Source organism: Acomys minous (genome assembly GCF_964271855.1).
Source record: "Acomys minous genome assembly, chromosome: 6".
Lineage (NCBI taxonomy): Eukaryota > Metazoa > Chordata > Mammalia > Rodentia > Muridae > Acomys > Acomys minous.
In genome coordinates this window covers 106,046,441-106,061,019 of record NC_140487.1, presented here as the reverse complement: position 1 = coordinate 106,061,019, position 14,579 = coordinate 106,046,441, and the positions used below count along the sequence as shown (strand labels likewise).

General features: G+C 55.2%; 1 protein-coding gene across 2 annotated transcripts; it reads left to right on the top strand.

Moving 5' to 3' along the window:
* Nucleotides 1-356: 356 nt before the first annotated feature.
* Nucleotides 357-10,605, top strand: TINAGL1 (tubulointerstitial nephritis antigen like 1). 2 transcript variants are annotated; one of them, XM_084784903.1, is made up of 12 exons: nucleotides 357-533; nucleotides 1,213-1,518; nucleotides 2,322-2,385; nucleotides 6,646-6,738; nucleotides 6,934-7,048; nucleotides 8,031-8,154; nucleotides 8,268-8,418; nucleotides 8,518-8,707; nucleotides 8,794-8,839; nucleotides 9,047-9,170; nucleotides 9,864-9,909; nucleotides 9,998-10,605. In XM_084784903.1, exons 2-12 carry the CDS (start codon nucleotides 1,221-1,223, stop codon nucleotides 10,136-10,138), a joined length of 1,392 nt encoding a protein of 463 aa, XP_084641029.1. In that variant the 5' UTR covers nucleotides 357-533; nucleotides 1,213-1,220; the 3' UTR covers nucleotides 10,139-10,605. The 2 variants fall into 2 exon arrangements, with proteins under 2 accessions (XP_084641029.1, XP_084641028.1); XM_084784902.1 differs by lacking the exon at nucleotides 357-533 and adding an exon at nucleotides 574-714.
* The last annotated feature ends 3,974 nt before the right edge of the window (nucleotides 10,606-14,579 follow it).

Sequence of the window (14,579 nt, the reverse complement as noted above, 5' to 3'; positions counted from 1 at the left end):
GTGCTGGGCAAGATGCCCACTGCACTAGGGAGGGCAGATCCCACAAGGGGCGTCTGGGTGCACTTAGACTCCGCACCCGCACCCACCTCCTGAGGAGGAGCTGCCTGGAGCGGCCTGAACCTAGGCAGTTTCCTGAATCATCCATTGGGAATTCCTGTCATTCCTGGGAGCTGCTGTGGCTTGGAGTGGCCCCCGGCCCAGGGTCACTGGGACACGGACGTGCTTGTGTATCTTCCTGAAGGGCCTGGCAGATGGCTTAGAGATTTTTGCCCCCAGCTCTTGGTCCCTATCAAGTCCTGAACTCTGATCTTAGTTGCCTCTTAGCTCCTCTTCTGCACACGTTTTCCAGCTTATAAAATCGGTTGGAAAGTTCTTCCTGGTGTCAGTCCACAATCCTTTCACCCAGGGTTGCAGCTCTGCTCCCGAAGGAGAGGCTTCCACTGACAAGAGACTCCGAAGGAGGACGGTCACAAGCTCATTGTCCTTAAAGCTGCCTCTAGAGACCAGGGTACGGAAGCTAAGGGCTACTCCAGGTACCAATGAGCGGGCCCCGCCCTCTTCTCCCTCGGTCCCTGTTTGGGGCGGGTGCTGCCGTCAGGGCGGTACAAAAAGCGTCCCGCCTTGCGCTCCACACTTGACTCGGTCTGGCAGTCTCGAGCTTGGAGGCGGAGGCGCGCAGGGCAGCCTGGGTCCAGCCCACACCCCCCTCACCAGGTAGGGACTCTCCCTGTTCAGAGGGCAGAGGGTGTGGAGAGCAGGAGTGGGGGCACACAGAGGCAGTAGGACTCAGGGCTGAGCGGCACAGAGGAGAGGTTCAAAGGGACGCAAAGAACAGAAGCGGGGCGGAGGGGGGGCGCATTGGGAAGTAGCTGAAGGGGGATTTGTAAGACACACAGAGCCAAGAGTCTAAGTTAGATGCGTCAGAGGGTTAAAGGTACCGAGGGCAGGAGAGATGAATGCCAAGGTTCCATTTCCTCGCCCTTGGCAGTCCCTAGACAGGTCAGGGAGGGGGCCTATTTCTTGCACGTCCCCTTGTCCCACGAGCAACTGATGCCTACTGCTGTGTTCTTGCCCCGGAACTCAGGAATCCGGGTCCCGCGCTTTGCTGAGCCTCCTGGGAAGGCTCGAGAGAAACCTTGTCCTTGATGTGTGTAAGGAAACCCTTCAGAACCCAATACTTGTGACCCCTAACTTCTGTCCTCCCCGGGCCAGGAGGCACCATGCTGGGGTTGCTATTGCTGCTGCTGCTGGCTGGCCAGGCTGCCCTGGAAGCCGGGCAGAGTCGCTGGCGCAGGGAGCTGGCGCCAGGGCTGCACCTGCGGGGCATCCGGGATGCCGGTGGCCGGTACTGTGAAAAGCAGGACCTGTGCTGCCGTGGCCGCGTTGACGACTGTTCCTTGCCCTACCTGGGAGCCACCTGTTACTGTGACCTCTTCTGCAACCGCACCATCTCTGACTGCTGCCCTGACTTCTGGGACTTTTGCCTCGGGGTGCCACCCCCCTTCCCTCCCATTCAAGGTGAGCCCCTTGTCAATCCAAGACTGATAATGGGCATTTCCGGGCTTTGAAAAATATAGGAAAGAAATCCTCACCCTATTTTTTCCTCCCCCTCTGGAAGTCCCTCCTGTGATCTAACTTGACTCAAACAGCACCGAAAAATAGTCCAGTTAGGACTAACGTGGCCCTAGGGCAGGGCAGGCATCTCTAGCCCTATCTCAGTTAGTACAGGGAAGGTGGCTGCCCACCTGCTGACTCACCCTGCGCCCGGCTGGTAGAGCACACAGGGGCTGGCTAGACTGTCACAGCCAGTCGATTTTTACCCTCGCTTAGGATTCTGTACCCCTGAGAGTGGCCTGCACATGCCACTTCCCTACACCTCCCTGCTCCAGTAGGTGACCCACGGGAAGCCCCTAACCCTTCCCACGGCCTGCTGGCCTTTAAGGAGAACCCATGTCTGAGTTGCTAGCTCAAATGCCACGCTGTTTTAAGGGAGCCTCTTACCTTTCCTGGGCTTCAGTTTCTTTCCTCAAGCACCTTCCATGCCTCATGTGCAAGCCCCAACTCATTTGAGTGACAAAGGGTACCAGGAATGTCACAGCTGGCATCCAGGTGAAACAACACGGACCCAAAGTGGAGTCCCCCAAACAGCTTGTATGTGGCAGTTGGCGTGGGGGACCTGCAGATTGTCCTAAGATATAGTTTGTCTTTAGAGTCTGTTGGGGTTGGCATTGGTGTGTGATTACGAGCTCGGGAGGTTTGGGGTTACCTGGCCTTGAGGATTTGGGCACCTCATCTTTACTTCTTTCCTCTCCCTCCTGTAGGATGCATGTATGGGGGTCGCATCTACCCAGTCTTCGGAACCTACTGGGACAACTGCAATCGATGGTGAGTGTGAGAGACTGGGGTGGCCTGTGGCCAACAGACTTGGTGCCAAACTCTGTCACTCATTTCCTGAGGGTGAATCCTTTTCATTCTATGGGCCTCAGTGTTCTGTTTTTGTTTTTGTTTTTGTTTTTGAGACAGGGTTTCTCTGTGTATCCTTGGCTGTTCTGGACTCACCTTGTAGACCAGGCTGGCCTTGAACTCACAGCGATCCACCGGCCTCTGCCTCCTGAGTGCTGGGATTAAAGGCATGTGCTACCACGCCCACCCCCCCCCCCACCTCAGTGTTCTTATCTGTAATATAGACACTTTCCAACTGACCACACCATCTCCTATAATAGGACTCTAGTCACAAGCCTAGGAGTGGTCAACCGTGGTGGCCTGGCTGGAGGGAGGCCACACCTAAGCTAAGGAGTTTTTTCCCCACCCCTTCTGGTTTGGGCTGGCCTCACTTCCAGCTGGGCTTGCTGTCACGGGAGAGTCCAAGAAGGGGACGCCAGGAAGGAAACCTGTGCAGCATCCGCTGTCCTGGGCGGGATGAGGGTCAGGGATGACTGAGCTGGCCATCAGCCAGTGGCCTACAGCAGGGCCTTCCCTGGAATGTGCCCTCTCCCCACCCTCAAACCCCCTGTTCCAGGCGGGGTGGTGTGTGTGTGTGTGTGTGTGTGTGTGTGTGGATAGCCCTTCCTTAGTCTGAGCTGGGAAGCAGAGCAGGTGGGAAGTGTGGAGGCTTTACTGGAAACAGCAGGGTCTCTGCTGCCCTGAGCTTTGCCCCACCTCTCCCTCTGGCCGGACTGGGAGGCCCCAGGGAGAAGGAAACTTTTTGGAATGCATTGCGCATGGCTGTTGCCTTTGCCTCACTGGGTGAGGGGTGCCAGGGTCACTGTGGGAATGGGGACCATGTGTGTGTGTGTGTGTGTGTGTGTGCGCGCGCGCGCGCGTGCGCGTGCGTGGGTGCGGTGGTGTGTCTGGGTGAGGGAGGGTATGTGTATGTGTGCTCAGAAGGGCGGGGTACCTGCAGGATTCTGTTCTGATAGGGTAGCTGCCAAGGGGTTAACTGCTGTTTCCACTGCAGTCCCAGGCCCCTCTGGAATGCTGGGACCTGCTGCTACCAGTCCTGCCTAGACCTGCTTAAACAGCCTTGGGGGCTGAAGAGATGGGGACCAAAAAGCATTAGCTGACCCCTTCAGGACAGGTCCTGGTGGCTGAGTCCCACCCCCACACACCAGCCACCCACCTGCCCTGTATCCCACTTGAGAGTGGAAGACTGTCTATGTGCCTTGCAGGATAGATAGCACCACCAGGAATGCTTTTGCAGGGCATGTTGGGGGCTGTTGAGGAAAGCAAAAGGGGGGGCCTCCCTACCCCCACAGGCCCCTCCAGCTCTCGTGAGCACCGCCCGCTGGCTCCAGGGCTAGATAGCCAGCCATATTGGGGCTTGGCTCCCCTGGAGGCTCCTTATAAGGTGGCATTGTAGGCGGGTGCCCTGGGTTGCCTGGAAGGAGGCCGTTTAGCATCTTGTAATAGCAGAGTTATGAGCTTGTAAAAGCATTGTAGAAGGCCTAGAATTCAAGCCTCCAGCTGATGCCTAATTACTGAAGACCTACTGTGTCGCCAGCGGCGCTGTGTTGGGCCCAGGAGGTACAGCCAGAAGGAGACAGGCAACTGGCCTTGACCCATGGGGCCTCTGTAGTCTCATAGTGAAGGGGATGGAAAAGCAACACACACACACACACACACACACACACACACACACACACACACACGCGCGCGCGCGCACACACACACGCACACATGTCACGACAAGCTGCCATGGGTGTTACGTAGGAATAGGAGATAAGGGGGGGACGGTGCAAGTTTAGCGTAGAAACAAGGACAAAAGGCAGGCTGCTTAGGGCCTTATAAAGGAAGGAACGGGTGGCTGACAAACAAGGGACCTGTGGAGGGAGGGGTTGGTAAGGGCACCACTTAAGGGAAAACAGGAGGTGGGTAAACTCTTCTTGGTAGAGTCCTCGAGGAGCAGAGACTGGAGAAGAAGGCTCAGCCATGCTCCAGCTCCTCAGTGTCTAAGGGAAGTCCCTTCAAGACCTCGCTGGCATCACTCACTGATTATGTCTAGCCTCAGAGCATCTGGGACAAGGATTGCTGAGTGACCTGGGTGGCGGCAGAGGATGAGGGGGCAGGGAAATGGGTTCATAAAGCGTGTCTTTGGCATGCCCTGACCGACCTGACGGGGGGGACGTGTCAGGTTTGCCACAGACCCCAGCACCCGACAGCTGGGAACCATGTTCTGAGATGAAGGCAGTGAGAGGGACAGCCTAGAGAAGGCCTGGTGGCTTTCATCTGAGACGCCATTACACATCCAGGGGTGTGGCCAGCGGGACATGAGCTATAGCGCAGGAGAAAGGGGGGGGGCGCCCAGAGTTCCCGAAGCATGAGCAGTAACAGGCAAAAGGGCCTACAATGGGCCAAGCCCTTCAGAGGCCACCGGATCCCTGGAAAGTGGCACCAGTCATTGGGGGCTCACTTTACAGATGAGAGCCTAGATAGAGGGGTTGGGGGCTCTTAAATAACCTTCCCAAGGCCGCAAAACTGCCTAGCAGGACCAGAACTCAGGATTTGCACTCTAAAGCCTACATTCTGAGCCACTTGGCTGTACCACCTCAAGTCATGCGTTCACTCAACACATAGATGCTAGGCTGCAGGGTCTCACAATCTCAGTCATGCTGGATGCCGAGGCTGGAGGACACCAAGTCCAAAGGTAGCCGGAATTCCAGACCGCACGACTTAGTGACACCCTGTCTCGGAATACAGTCAAAAGAGGGCCGAGAGTGCGGCTCACGGAAGAACATTTGCTTAACATCCATAAGGCCGGGGTTCAGTCCTAAGGACAATAAAAAATAAATATTTACTGGATGCTCACCATGCACTAGGGTCCCCCACCACCTCCCATAATCCCCCCATCCCCCCCCGCCCCCCCCCGTAAGCTTCCTAGGAGACTATGAGGTAATAGGGATAATTGGGCTGGGGAGGTAGCTCAATCAGGAGAGTGCTAGCCAAGTAGGTAAGAAAGCCTAGGCTCAGTCCTCAGCATCACAGAAAACCTGGTGTGGTGGTGCAGAGGCGACAGGATCAGGAGTTCAAACCCATTTTTCAGCTACATCATGAGTTCAAGGTCAGCTTCAGCTACAGGAGAGATGTTGTAAGAAAAAAAAAGGAAAAAAGGAAAGCTTGTATAAACACCAGTAGGACACCGGGTGTTGGTGGCTAAGGGACCCCATAAAGCAGGGAAGTGGGGGCAGAGAGTATGAAGGCCACTGAGTTTTAAGATAAGCCCACCAGAGAAGACTTCTCAGGGAGGTGATGTTTGAATTGAGGATTTGGAGAACATGAGAGAGGACGGAAGATGTGGTTGGAAGAGCAGCTCAAAGGCTCTGGGCAGGAGTTTAGCAGGTGCGAGCACCCACGGTGGCTGGAGTCCAGGCCTGGGAGGGATAGAGGGCCAGACAGGGGATGAGAGAGCGGAACACATGGGGCTTGTTGCCCTGAAGGTCTTGGCTCTTACTCTTTTTTTTTTTTTCTTCCTTCTCGAGACACAGTTTCTCTTTCTCTGTGTAGCCCTGGACTGTCCTGGACTTCGCTTTGTAGACTAACAGGCTGGCCTCGAACTCACAGCGATCCCACCTGCCTCTGCCTCCCTGAGTGCTGGGATTAAAGGCGTGCGCCACCACTCCCGGCTTTGGCTCTTATTCTTGACATGATTTCGATTTAGCAGGAGTGCTGTGGCCAGCAATTTAAAAATACATGTGTGTGGGGGAGGGGGGCAGTGGTGTAGGGCAGAGGCCAGAACAAGGAGACCGCTGCAGTGAGCAGGTGAGAGGAGCCTGGACGGAGGAAGCTTTGGCGTGAGTGAGGCATGGTCTGGATCCCGGAGTGTGTTTTAAGGTGTGACTGGAGCAGCCTGTGAAGGGTCAAAGGTGACTCTGGGCTTTGAGTCTGAGCTGCAGGAAGTAACAGGAGCTGGAACTCACTTTGACCCACATTGAGGAGAAGCTGTTGCTATTAACCCCCACGCTGGTGATATTGAGGAACAATTACTTCCGGCGCATCGGAGATGAACTTAAGAATTGTGAACTTGAGCTTACAAAGCCACCAGGCTGGGTGGGATCCTTCGGTGGCCCCGCTGTGCTTGCTGGTACAGAATCCCAGCCCCACACAGGGCCCCCAGCCCCTACTCATATTTTCTTTCCTTTTTCTTACTAGCACGTGCCAGGAGAAAGGGCAGTGGGAGTGTGACCAGGAGCCATGTCTTGTGGACTCAGACATGATTAACGCCATCAACCGGGGCAACTACGGGTGAGAGAGAGACTCTGGACATTGATGGGCACAGGAGAGCACATACATGTCCGATTGTATGATCGTCAGACATGCTCACTGTTCTGGGCACACATACCCGAGTTTTATTTCTCTAGCCCTTCTAGCCATCGTCCATGGCTCCAGGGCTCCTGACCTTAACAGCTCTGTGACTTCGTTGCACCTTTTTTCCTCCAGGTGGCAGGCTGGAAACCATAGTGCCTTCTGGGGCATGACCCTGGATGAGGGCATTCGCTACCGCCTGGGCACAATGCGCCCATCTTCCTCTGTCATGAATATGAATGAGATTTACGTAAGTCCCATCCTTGCCCACATCCTCATCACCTTCTCTCCCGATGGCTTAGCACAGTAGGATGATGTCCTGCTAAGATGCTAAGATGGGGCTGTGCATCCTTGGGGATGTCACTGCCTTCTCTGGTGGTGCTGTGCTTAGATTCTAAACTTTCCAGAGCCTGCAGCAGCCCCTTCCTGTTTCCTCAGCCTGGGAAAAAAAAATGCTGTTGGTCCTTGTGCAGCTAGGGCAAGACCCAAGGGGCCCAGGGGTTACCTCGGTATTTTAGGAAAAGAGGGACAGGCACTGTACCAGATCTGGCCAGAAAGCAACAATTCTCGAGGGCGGGGCGAAAGCTGACTCAGTGAAGCCCCCAGGGAGGAAGGGGCTTCTGTTTTTCCACCAGATCCTGACAGTCAAAGGGAGAGTGGGGGCAGGTTAAGACTCTATGCGGCCAGCCTGGGCGGCCTTGTGCTGGTCTGTCCATCAGAGCAGCCAGGGAGAGGCCCCAGGAACTTCTACTCAAGGCCAGGGTGACCAGCCCCTGGCCTTGCCTTTCTCCCTGGAGTTGCTTGCTATTTTCTGCTGTTTGTCTTGGCGGCCCGCCTGGTCACGGGACCTTACTGTTTCTTCCCGCCCCTGTCCTTTGGGGCTTTGGAGGCCACTGCAGTCCGTGGCAGGAAGGAGGGTGTGGCTGATCAGAAGGTACAGAGAAATGAGTTGGAAGCTGGTGGTCCTGGCTGGGCTTCCCTACTGTGGCTTCAGTGTCTCATTCGTTTACCCCTGTGTGGTCTTTGGGGGTGGGGGACCCTGAACTGTGCTGGTTCTTCTACTCAAGTCCAAGATGGAAGTTACTGGCACCCCACTCCCCCAACCCCCAGAAGCAGGACAGCTTCAGATCTGTTGGAGGCGCTGGACTCTCGCCATGCCTTCAAAGCCTGGGCTGTTGGGGCAGCAAGGGCCGTGCTAGGAAGCAAGCGGCATTATCACCATTGTTTTACAGACGGTGCTGGGCCAAGGGGAAGCGCTCCCCACTGCCTTTGAGGCTTCTGAGAAGTGGCCCAACCTGATCCACGAGCCACTGGACCAGGGCAACTGTGCAGGCTCTTGGGCTTTCTCCACAGCAGGTGTGTCCAGGGGCAGGAGCTGGCGCCAGAGGGGAGGGCCATAGCCTGGCCTCTGACAGCGCTTTTTTTTTTTTTTTTTTTTTTTTTTTTTTTTTTTTTGCCTTCCCCACTAGCTGTTGCATCCGACAGGGTCTCTATCCACTCTCTGGGACACATGACACCCACCCTATCACCGCAGAACCTGCTGTCCTGTGATACCCACCACCAGCAGGGCTGCCGAGGTGGGCGTCTCGATGGTGCTTGGTGGTTCCTGCGGCGCAAAGGGTATGTGACAGGGGGTTACGGGCTAGAGGAAGACGAGGCACCCTGGGGAGCTCTGGCTTTGTGGTGCCACCGCATCGTGGTCCTTGCTCCCTTCTCTAGGGTGGTGTCTGACAACTGTTACCCATTCTCGGGTCGAGAGCAGAACGAAGCCAGCCCCACCCCTCGCTGTATGATGCACAGCCGCCCCATGGGGCGGGGCAAGCGCCAGGCCACTTCTCGATGCCCCAATAGTCAAGTTGATTCCAATGACATCTACCAGGTCACACCTGTTTACCGACTGGGCTCCGATGTGAGTGTAAAACATGGGGAGGAAGCAGAAGCAAGAATTGGGGGTTCGGTCGGCTAAATCTTACCTTGTCGGACCTCCCTCTCCAGGAGAAAGAGATCATGAAGGAGCTAATGGAGAATGGCCCGGTTCAAGGTAAGTATCCCCAGCCTTTCCCTGCTTCCAGAAATTTCCTACCGCCCAAGGCATCTCTAAAGCTTTAGGCACCAAGTGCGGTTGGAACAGGAGTGGAGGGTCCATTCCCCTTTCCTTGCAGGAAGCCCCTGGCTAAGTCAACGTGAGGCCCCGGTTTCTGGATACGTAGACTAACAGGCTGAACCCTGTGTCTGTCTCCGCCCACAGCACTCATGGAAGTACATGAGGACTTCTTCTTGTACCAGAGTGGCATCTACAGGCACACACCTGTAAGCCAGGGGAGGCCAGAGCAGTACCGGCGACATGGGACTCACTCGGTCAAGATCACAGGGTGAGGTTCCTATGGGCGCATGGGACTAAGAGCAGTCGGGTTTACACTGGGAATTCTTTGAAAATCTTTGTATTCCCTGCCAAGTTGAGGCTGCTCCTCCCTGATCCTGTGGCCAAAGAGGAAACAGACACAGAGAGGCGGGGCCGCTTCCAGGGAGGTGGGGCCGCTTCCAGGGAGGCGGGGCCTGCCTCCAGGGGGACGTGAACAGCAGGGAGCTTTGAAGGGTGTCTGGGAACAGTGAAACTCGCCCCCTTGAAGTAGAGAATTCAAAGGTTAAGCCAGGAGCTGGCGAGCACACCTGTGATCGCAGCACTGAGATGGAGGCCGAAGGATCAGGAGTTAAAAGGCGGTCTTTGACCACATAGCAACTTCAAGGCCAGTCTGGGCGATCTGAGATCTGAGGCCATGTGTCATCAAAGAAACAACCTGAAGGGCTTGTCCTAACTCTGGCCATCTCATTGAGTGACTGAGGCTGTGCAGCGAGGGGCAGATATTCATCTACTCCCTGTGCACTCCGATAAGGGACAGGGCTGGCTTAGGGGCGCTATGTTCCTGACTGAAACCTGGTGCAAGCAATCAGTTTCTCTCTCTCTCTCTCTCTCTCTCTCTCTCTCTCTCTCTCTCTCTCTCCCTCCTTCCCTCCCTCCCTCCCTCCCCCCCTCCCCCCCCCTCTCTCCCTCTCTTTGCCACTAGGTGGGGAGAAGAGAAGCTGCCAGACGGAAGGACCATCAAATACTGGGTGAGTCCCTCATCCAAGCCCCATGTCCCCTGCCCTCTCAGGACCTCGCCCATCCCTTGCCTCATGTCTCTCTCCTCTTCACTCCCAGACTGCTGCCAACTCGTGGGGCCCATGGTGGGGAGAGAGGGGCCACTTCCGAATCGTGCGTGGTGCCAATGAGTGCGACATCGAGAGCTTCGTGCTGGGCGTCTGGGGCCGCGTGGGGATGGAGGACATGGGGCACCACTAAGTCGCAGCCGCTAGGCTAGGCGAGAGCCACAGCCACGGGAAGAGGCCTTGGGGGCTATGCCCCATGAAGCCTTGGGTGCAGTTGGGGCACCAGGTGCTAATCCTCACACACACAGATCCGCTAAAAGCAGCACCCCACCTGGGAGCCAATGCTGAGTGAGGCTAATGGAGCCCCAGACATCACAGCGGGAACTGGAAAGGGCCTAATTTGGAAACTGCAGGGGGTATAGATCCCAGCCCCCTCCCCCTCCCCAAGACCACGGGAGCTAAGACACCCCAATTTTCATCCTACCACCCAACCCGTTCCCATTTTCTTCTTCTTCTTCTTGTTGGTTGAGTCTGCCCATCTTCCTGGCTTTCCTTCCAGCTGTACCTCTCCATCCCCAGGACTGTTTTCTCATTCTCCAAAGATATTTATTTTTTTTCTTTTCGCTGTTTTAAAATAAAACCAAAGTATTGATATTTAAATGCCTTGGACTCTTCGAGGTGAGAAAGCCATGTCAGAGCTGGGGGTGGCCCATGGCTAGGCAACGGAGAGAACTTCCGGAAGGCCGAGAATGAGGGCACAAGCGTGTGACCCCAGCACTTGGGAGGTGGAGGCACAAGGATCTAAAGTTCTAGGTTTACCATTTGAGTTAGAGAGCAAACTTGAGGGCAGCCTTGACGTTCATGAGACCCTGACAGAAAGGGAAGAGGAAGGGACGGGGAGCGAAGGGCGGCAGGCATGGGAGGGAGGGAGGGTAAACCAGAAATCTTTAGTGTCCTTTTAGTTATCTTCATCAGTGCCCAGCCACTTGCAGGAGGGACATGGGTAACATGCATGACCTTTGACCTCCAGAGAATGACTGTCCAAGTATGGGAAGGCCCTTGCAGGTGCTGAGTCAGCACTCCATAGCCAGAAGGGGAGCATGTGGCCCAGTCCTCCAATTAACAGAAGTAATCCAGCCGGCAGGAAAGCAGGATGCTCATCTTTCCCTACTCCTGAGACAAGTCGGTCTCGCCGGGCAGCGCTCTCCCTATTGTACATCCCGGACTCCCAGTGCCTAACAGCTAGTGATATGCAACTCTTCCCTCCCTCCCCTCCTCTCCCCTCCCTCCCCTCCCTCCCCTTCCCTCCCCTCCCTTGGCCCTCCCTTCCTCTCCCCTCCTGCTCTTTCCTTTGTCTTTCTTACCCTCTCCTTCCCTTTCTGTCAGGGTCTCATATAGTCAGGTCTGTTCTCCATCTCAGGCCCCAGCCTGATATCAAGGCCCCGGGGACCTGTGTAACTAGCTAGCCTCTTACCCTGTGCCTGGGTGGCACACACCTGCAATTACAGCCCTTGGTGGCTGCAGAGCAAGTTCAAGGGCAGCCTGGTCTATGTGAGACTCTGTCAGAATGTGACCGCCCCAGGTCCTCTCTGCTTCTCAAATGATGAACAAATAGATACTCATAAGACAAGCGCTTTCTGGTCCCCAGTCCAGACATCCTCTCCTGCCACTCACCTCTGGCCCCCAACGTGGGTTAGGCACCTCGGCCCACATCTCTCTTCTGCCTACCCTTTCATCTAGCGTTCGTCTTGTCTGTGTATTTGCACTGGAAGCCCCTAGACTCTAGGGCCTGGAGAGAGACTAGGCCTGAATCATGTGTCGGGCCCTTGTTCTTCACCAGATAGGGTTTCATGTAGCAAGTACCCCAGACAGTTCTCGAACTTTCTATGTAGTTGATGACGGCATTGAACACCACACCCTGTCGACCTTCTAGTTTGCTCTTTCATCTCCCCTGTGCTCTCAGGACTAGCAGTGGGTCCCTCTGGATGCTGATGCCACTAATGTGTATGGAGGGCTGGAGAAGGGTGCCCCTGAGTCACCAGTGAGATACTCACTCATAGGGTCCCTGGCTGACCCCCAGGCCCACAGGCATCACCTGAAAAGAATGTGAGGCAGTCCGATAAGCAGTCGCCTTTGTCTCACTTCCTGTTTGCCTGGACGTCCCTAGCCCGTGGCCCTGGTCAGCCGGTCAGCGGTCAGCGTGTCCCCAGGACTCAAGGCTCAGGGCGACCTTGGGACAGCACAACTGGGGGAGTCCCGAGGAGGCACGCAGGCCTTGTCCTTCCTTCCGCCGCTGAGGCCCAAGACGCACCCCAGTGGAAAAAAACCCCATCCCAGGAGAGGCTGGAAATTTCTACCGGGACCTTTGGCAGAAACTGCGGTGGGGGGTAGGGGTGGGAGGGATCCGAATATGGCCAGATCTTCAGGCTGAGGTTCCGCTGTACCCGCCATACCCCTGAGGATTTGACCTAGCCCTACCTGCAACTCTTCTGAGGGCGGGAGTGTAGGTAGGAAGCCTCAGCGGGTTCCCTGTGCCCCCACAGTGCGCAGCTCCCCCCCTCCCCATCCCCCCCCCACCCCCCCCCGTTCTCTGCACTACTAGCGGTTGTACTGCCCTGCTGAAGCAAGCCTCCGGTGTTCCCAAATGGACCTCTGCCATTATTGAGCATAAAGAAATCCTTCCCCCACCTCCACCCCCACCCCCGCTCCCCCCACCTCGCCCCCCCTTTTTTGTTTTTTTGGGGATAAGTTTTCTCTTATATAGCCTTGGCTGTCCTGGACTTGATTTGTAGACTAGGTTCACCTCCAACTCACAGAGATCCACCTGTCTCTGCCTCCCTGACGCCTGGGATTACAGGCACGCGCCCCTGCACTGGGCTCCAAAAGTGTTTAGACATATAGACTCTATCTGATTCACATGGCTGGGTGTAAGTTATGTCAGGTTTGTCTGCGTTTAACAGAGACCACAGTGGTCATGCTGCTAAGTGCTCAGAACTTCTTGGTTTTGGTCAGGGTCTCATGTAGCCCAGGCTGGCCTCACGCTCTCTGTGTAGCTAAGGGTGTCCTGAACTTCTGATCTTCCTACCCAGTTAATGAGGTGCTGGGGAGCAAGGCCCCGAGCTGTGTGGATGCTCCGCAAACACATGACCAACAGAGTTTTGAGGCTCAACAAATAGTAAGAGCCACGATCACTTGAAGGAATCGGACGTGACCATGTAAAAGATTTTTCATAATGAGCCATATATACATTAGCTGAGTGCTTTGATCACAGATGTCTGCAAACACGCTGGTTGGGGTATTTTACATATATTACCTCATTTGAGTCTTTAAAATAAACAGTCTCTGGGGCTGGATAGATGGCTCAGCACTTGAGTGAAGCGCTTGGCACTCTCGAGGAGGACCCACGTTCCCAGCATCCTCATTAGGCAGTTTACAGCCACCTCCAACACTAGTTCCAGACTCCTAGAACCCACATAAAAGCTGGGCAGGGGTGGTGCCCTGCTTCACGGGTGGAGGCAGAGACCAGGCATCCCAGAGGACTAACTGGCTAGCACTAGGGAAATCACTGAGCTCCGGGCTCAGTAAGAGTCTCTGCCTCCATAAAGTGAGGAGTGACAGTGAAAAGTACCCAGTGTCGGCCTCTGGCTCACATGTACCACACATCTATAAACACACATACACGTAGATACACACCTCACAAATACACTACATATATATATATATACACACCACACACACGGTTTCAATAGTCCAACACCCTTTCCCAATCTCTCTCTCTCTCTCTCTCTCTCTCTCTCTCTCTCTCTCTCTCAGACAGGGTCTCTCTGTGTAGCCTTGGCTGTCCTGGACCTGCTTTGTAGACCAGGCTGGCCTTGAACTCACAGTGATCCACTTGCCTCTGCTTCCCAAGTGCTGAGATTAAAGGCGTGCCTGGAATACTCTTGCTCATCCTTTAAAAACCCACCTTACACGTCTCTCCCCTTCCCTCCTCAGCCATGCCTGTCTTGACCGCCCACCTCCCAGGTCTACACCCATCATCTGACGTAAGCCCCCGGGCACGTAGGATGCACTTGCTGACAACTTCTCCCAAAACATAATGGAGCAGGGTCTTTATCATCCCCGTTCTCTCCTCTGCAGCTCCCCAGTGTGGCACTTGGATTTCATTCTAGTCTCCTGAGGGACTCTGCAGGGCTCTGAGGCACCTGACCCTGATCCCGGCAACCACTGTCAAGTTCTGTCAGTTCACACGAAGTGAAGCTCCATGTCCTTCCTAGCTTGCCAAACCCTATCCCTTCCCGGTGTCCATTTAGGGAAAGGAATTCGTGTGGCCTGAGCTGCAGTGGGCCAGGCCTTGGGACTGAGCACTGTCTTGTTCGTTAGCTCCCTGGGACCCATCCATGCTGGTGAGACCCAAAGCCGACCAGCCAGGGTCGCCAGGAACCCAACGCAGCTGCTACCAGGGCCCCAATACTATTAGGTGATTCTCACTTTTTTTTCTCTCTTTACCTCTACCTTTTGACTTTACTATTTGACTTAACTATATTGTGTGTAGTGTGTGTGTGTGTGTGTGTGTGTGTGTGTGTGTGTGTGTGTGTGTGTGTGTTTGTGTGGAGGTCAGAGGATAGCCCGTGAGA

What these genes read in the sequence shown, in the direction of transcription:
- TINAGL1 (XM_084784903.1), top strand. Translation starts at nt 1,221, where the DNA reads ATGCTGGGGTTGCTATTGCTGCTGCTGCTGGCTGGCCAGGCTGCCCTG. An exon ending in ATCAACCGGGGCAACTACGG is followed by an intron (nt 6,739 to 6,933) that starts GTGAGAGAGAGA and finishes TTTTTCCTCCAG; the next exon opens with GTGGCAGGCTGGAAACCATA. An exon ending in GAAGGACCATCAAATACTGG is followed by an intron (nt 9,910 to 9,997) that starts GTGAGTCCCTCA and finishes CTTCACTCCCAG; the next exon opens with ACTGCTGCCAACTCGTGGGG.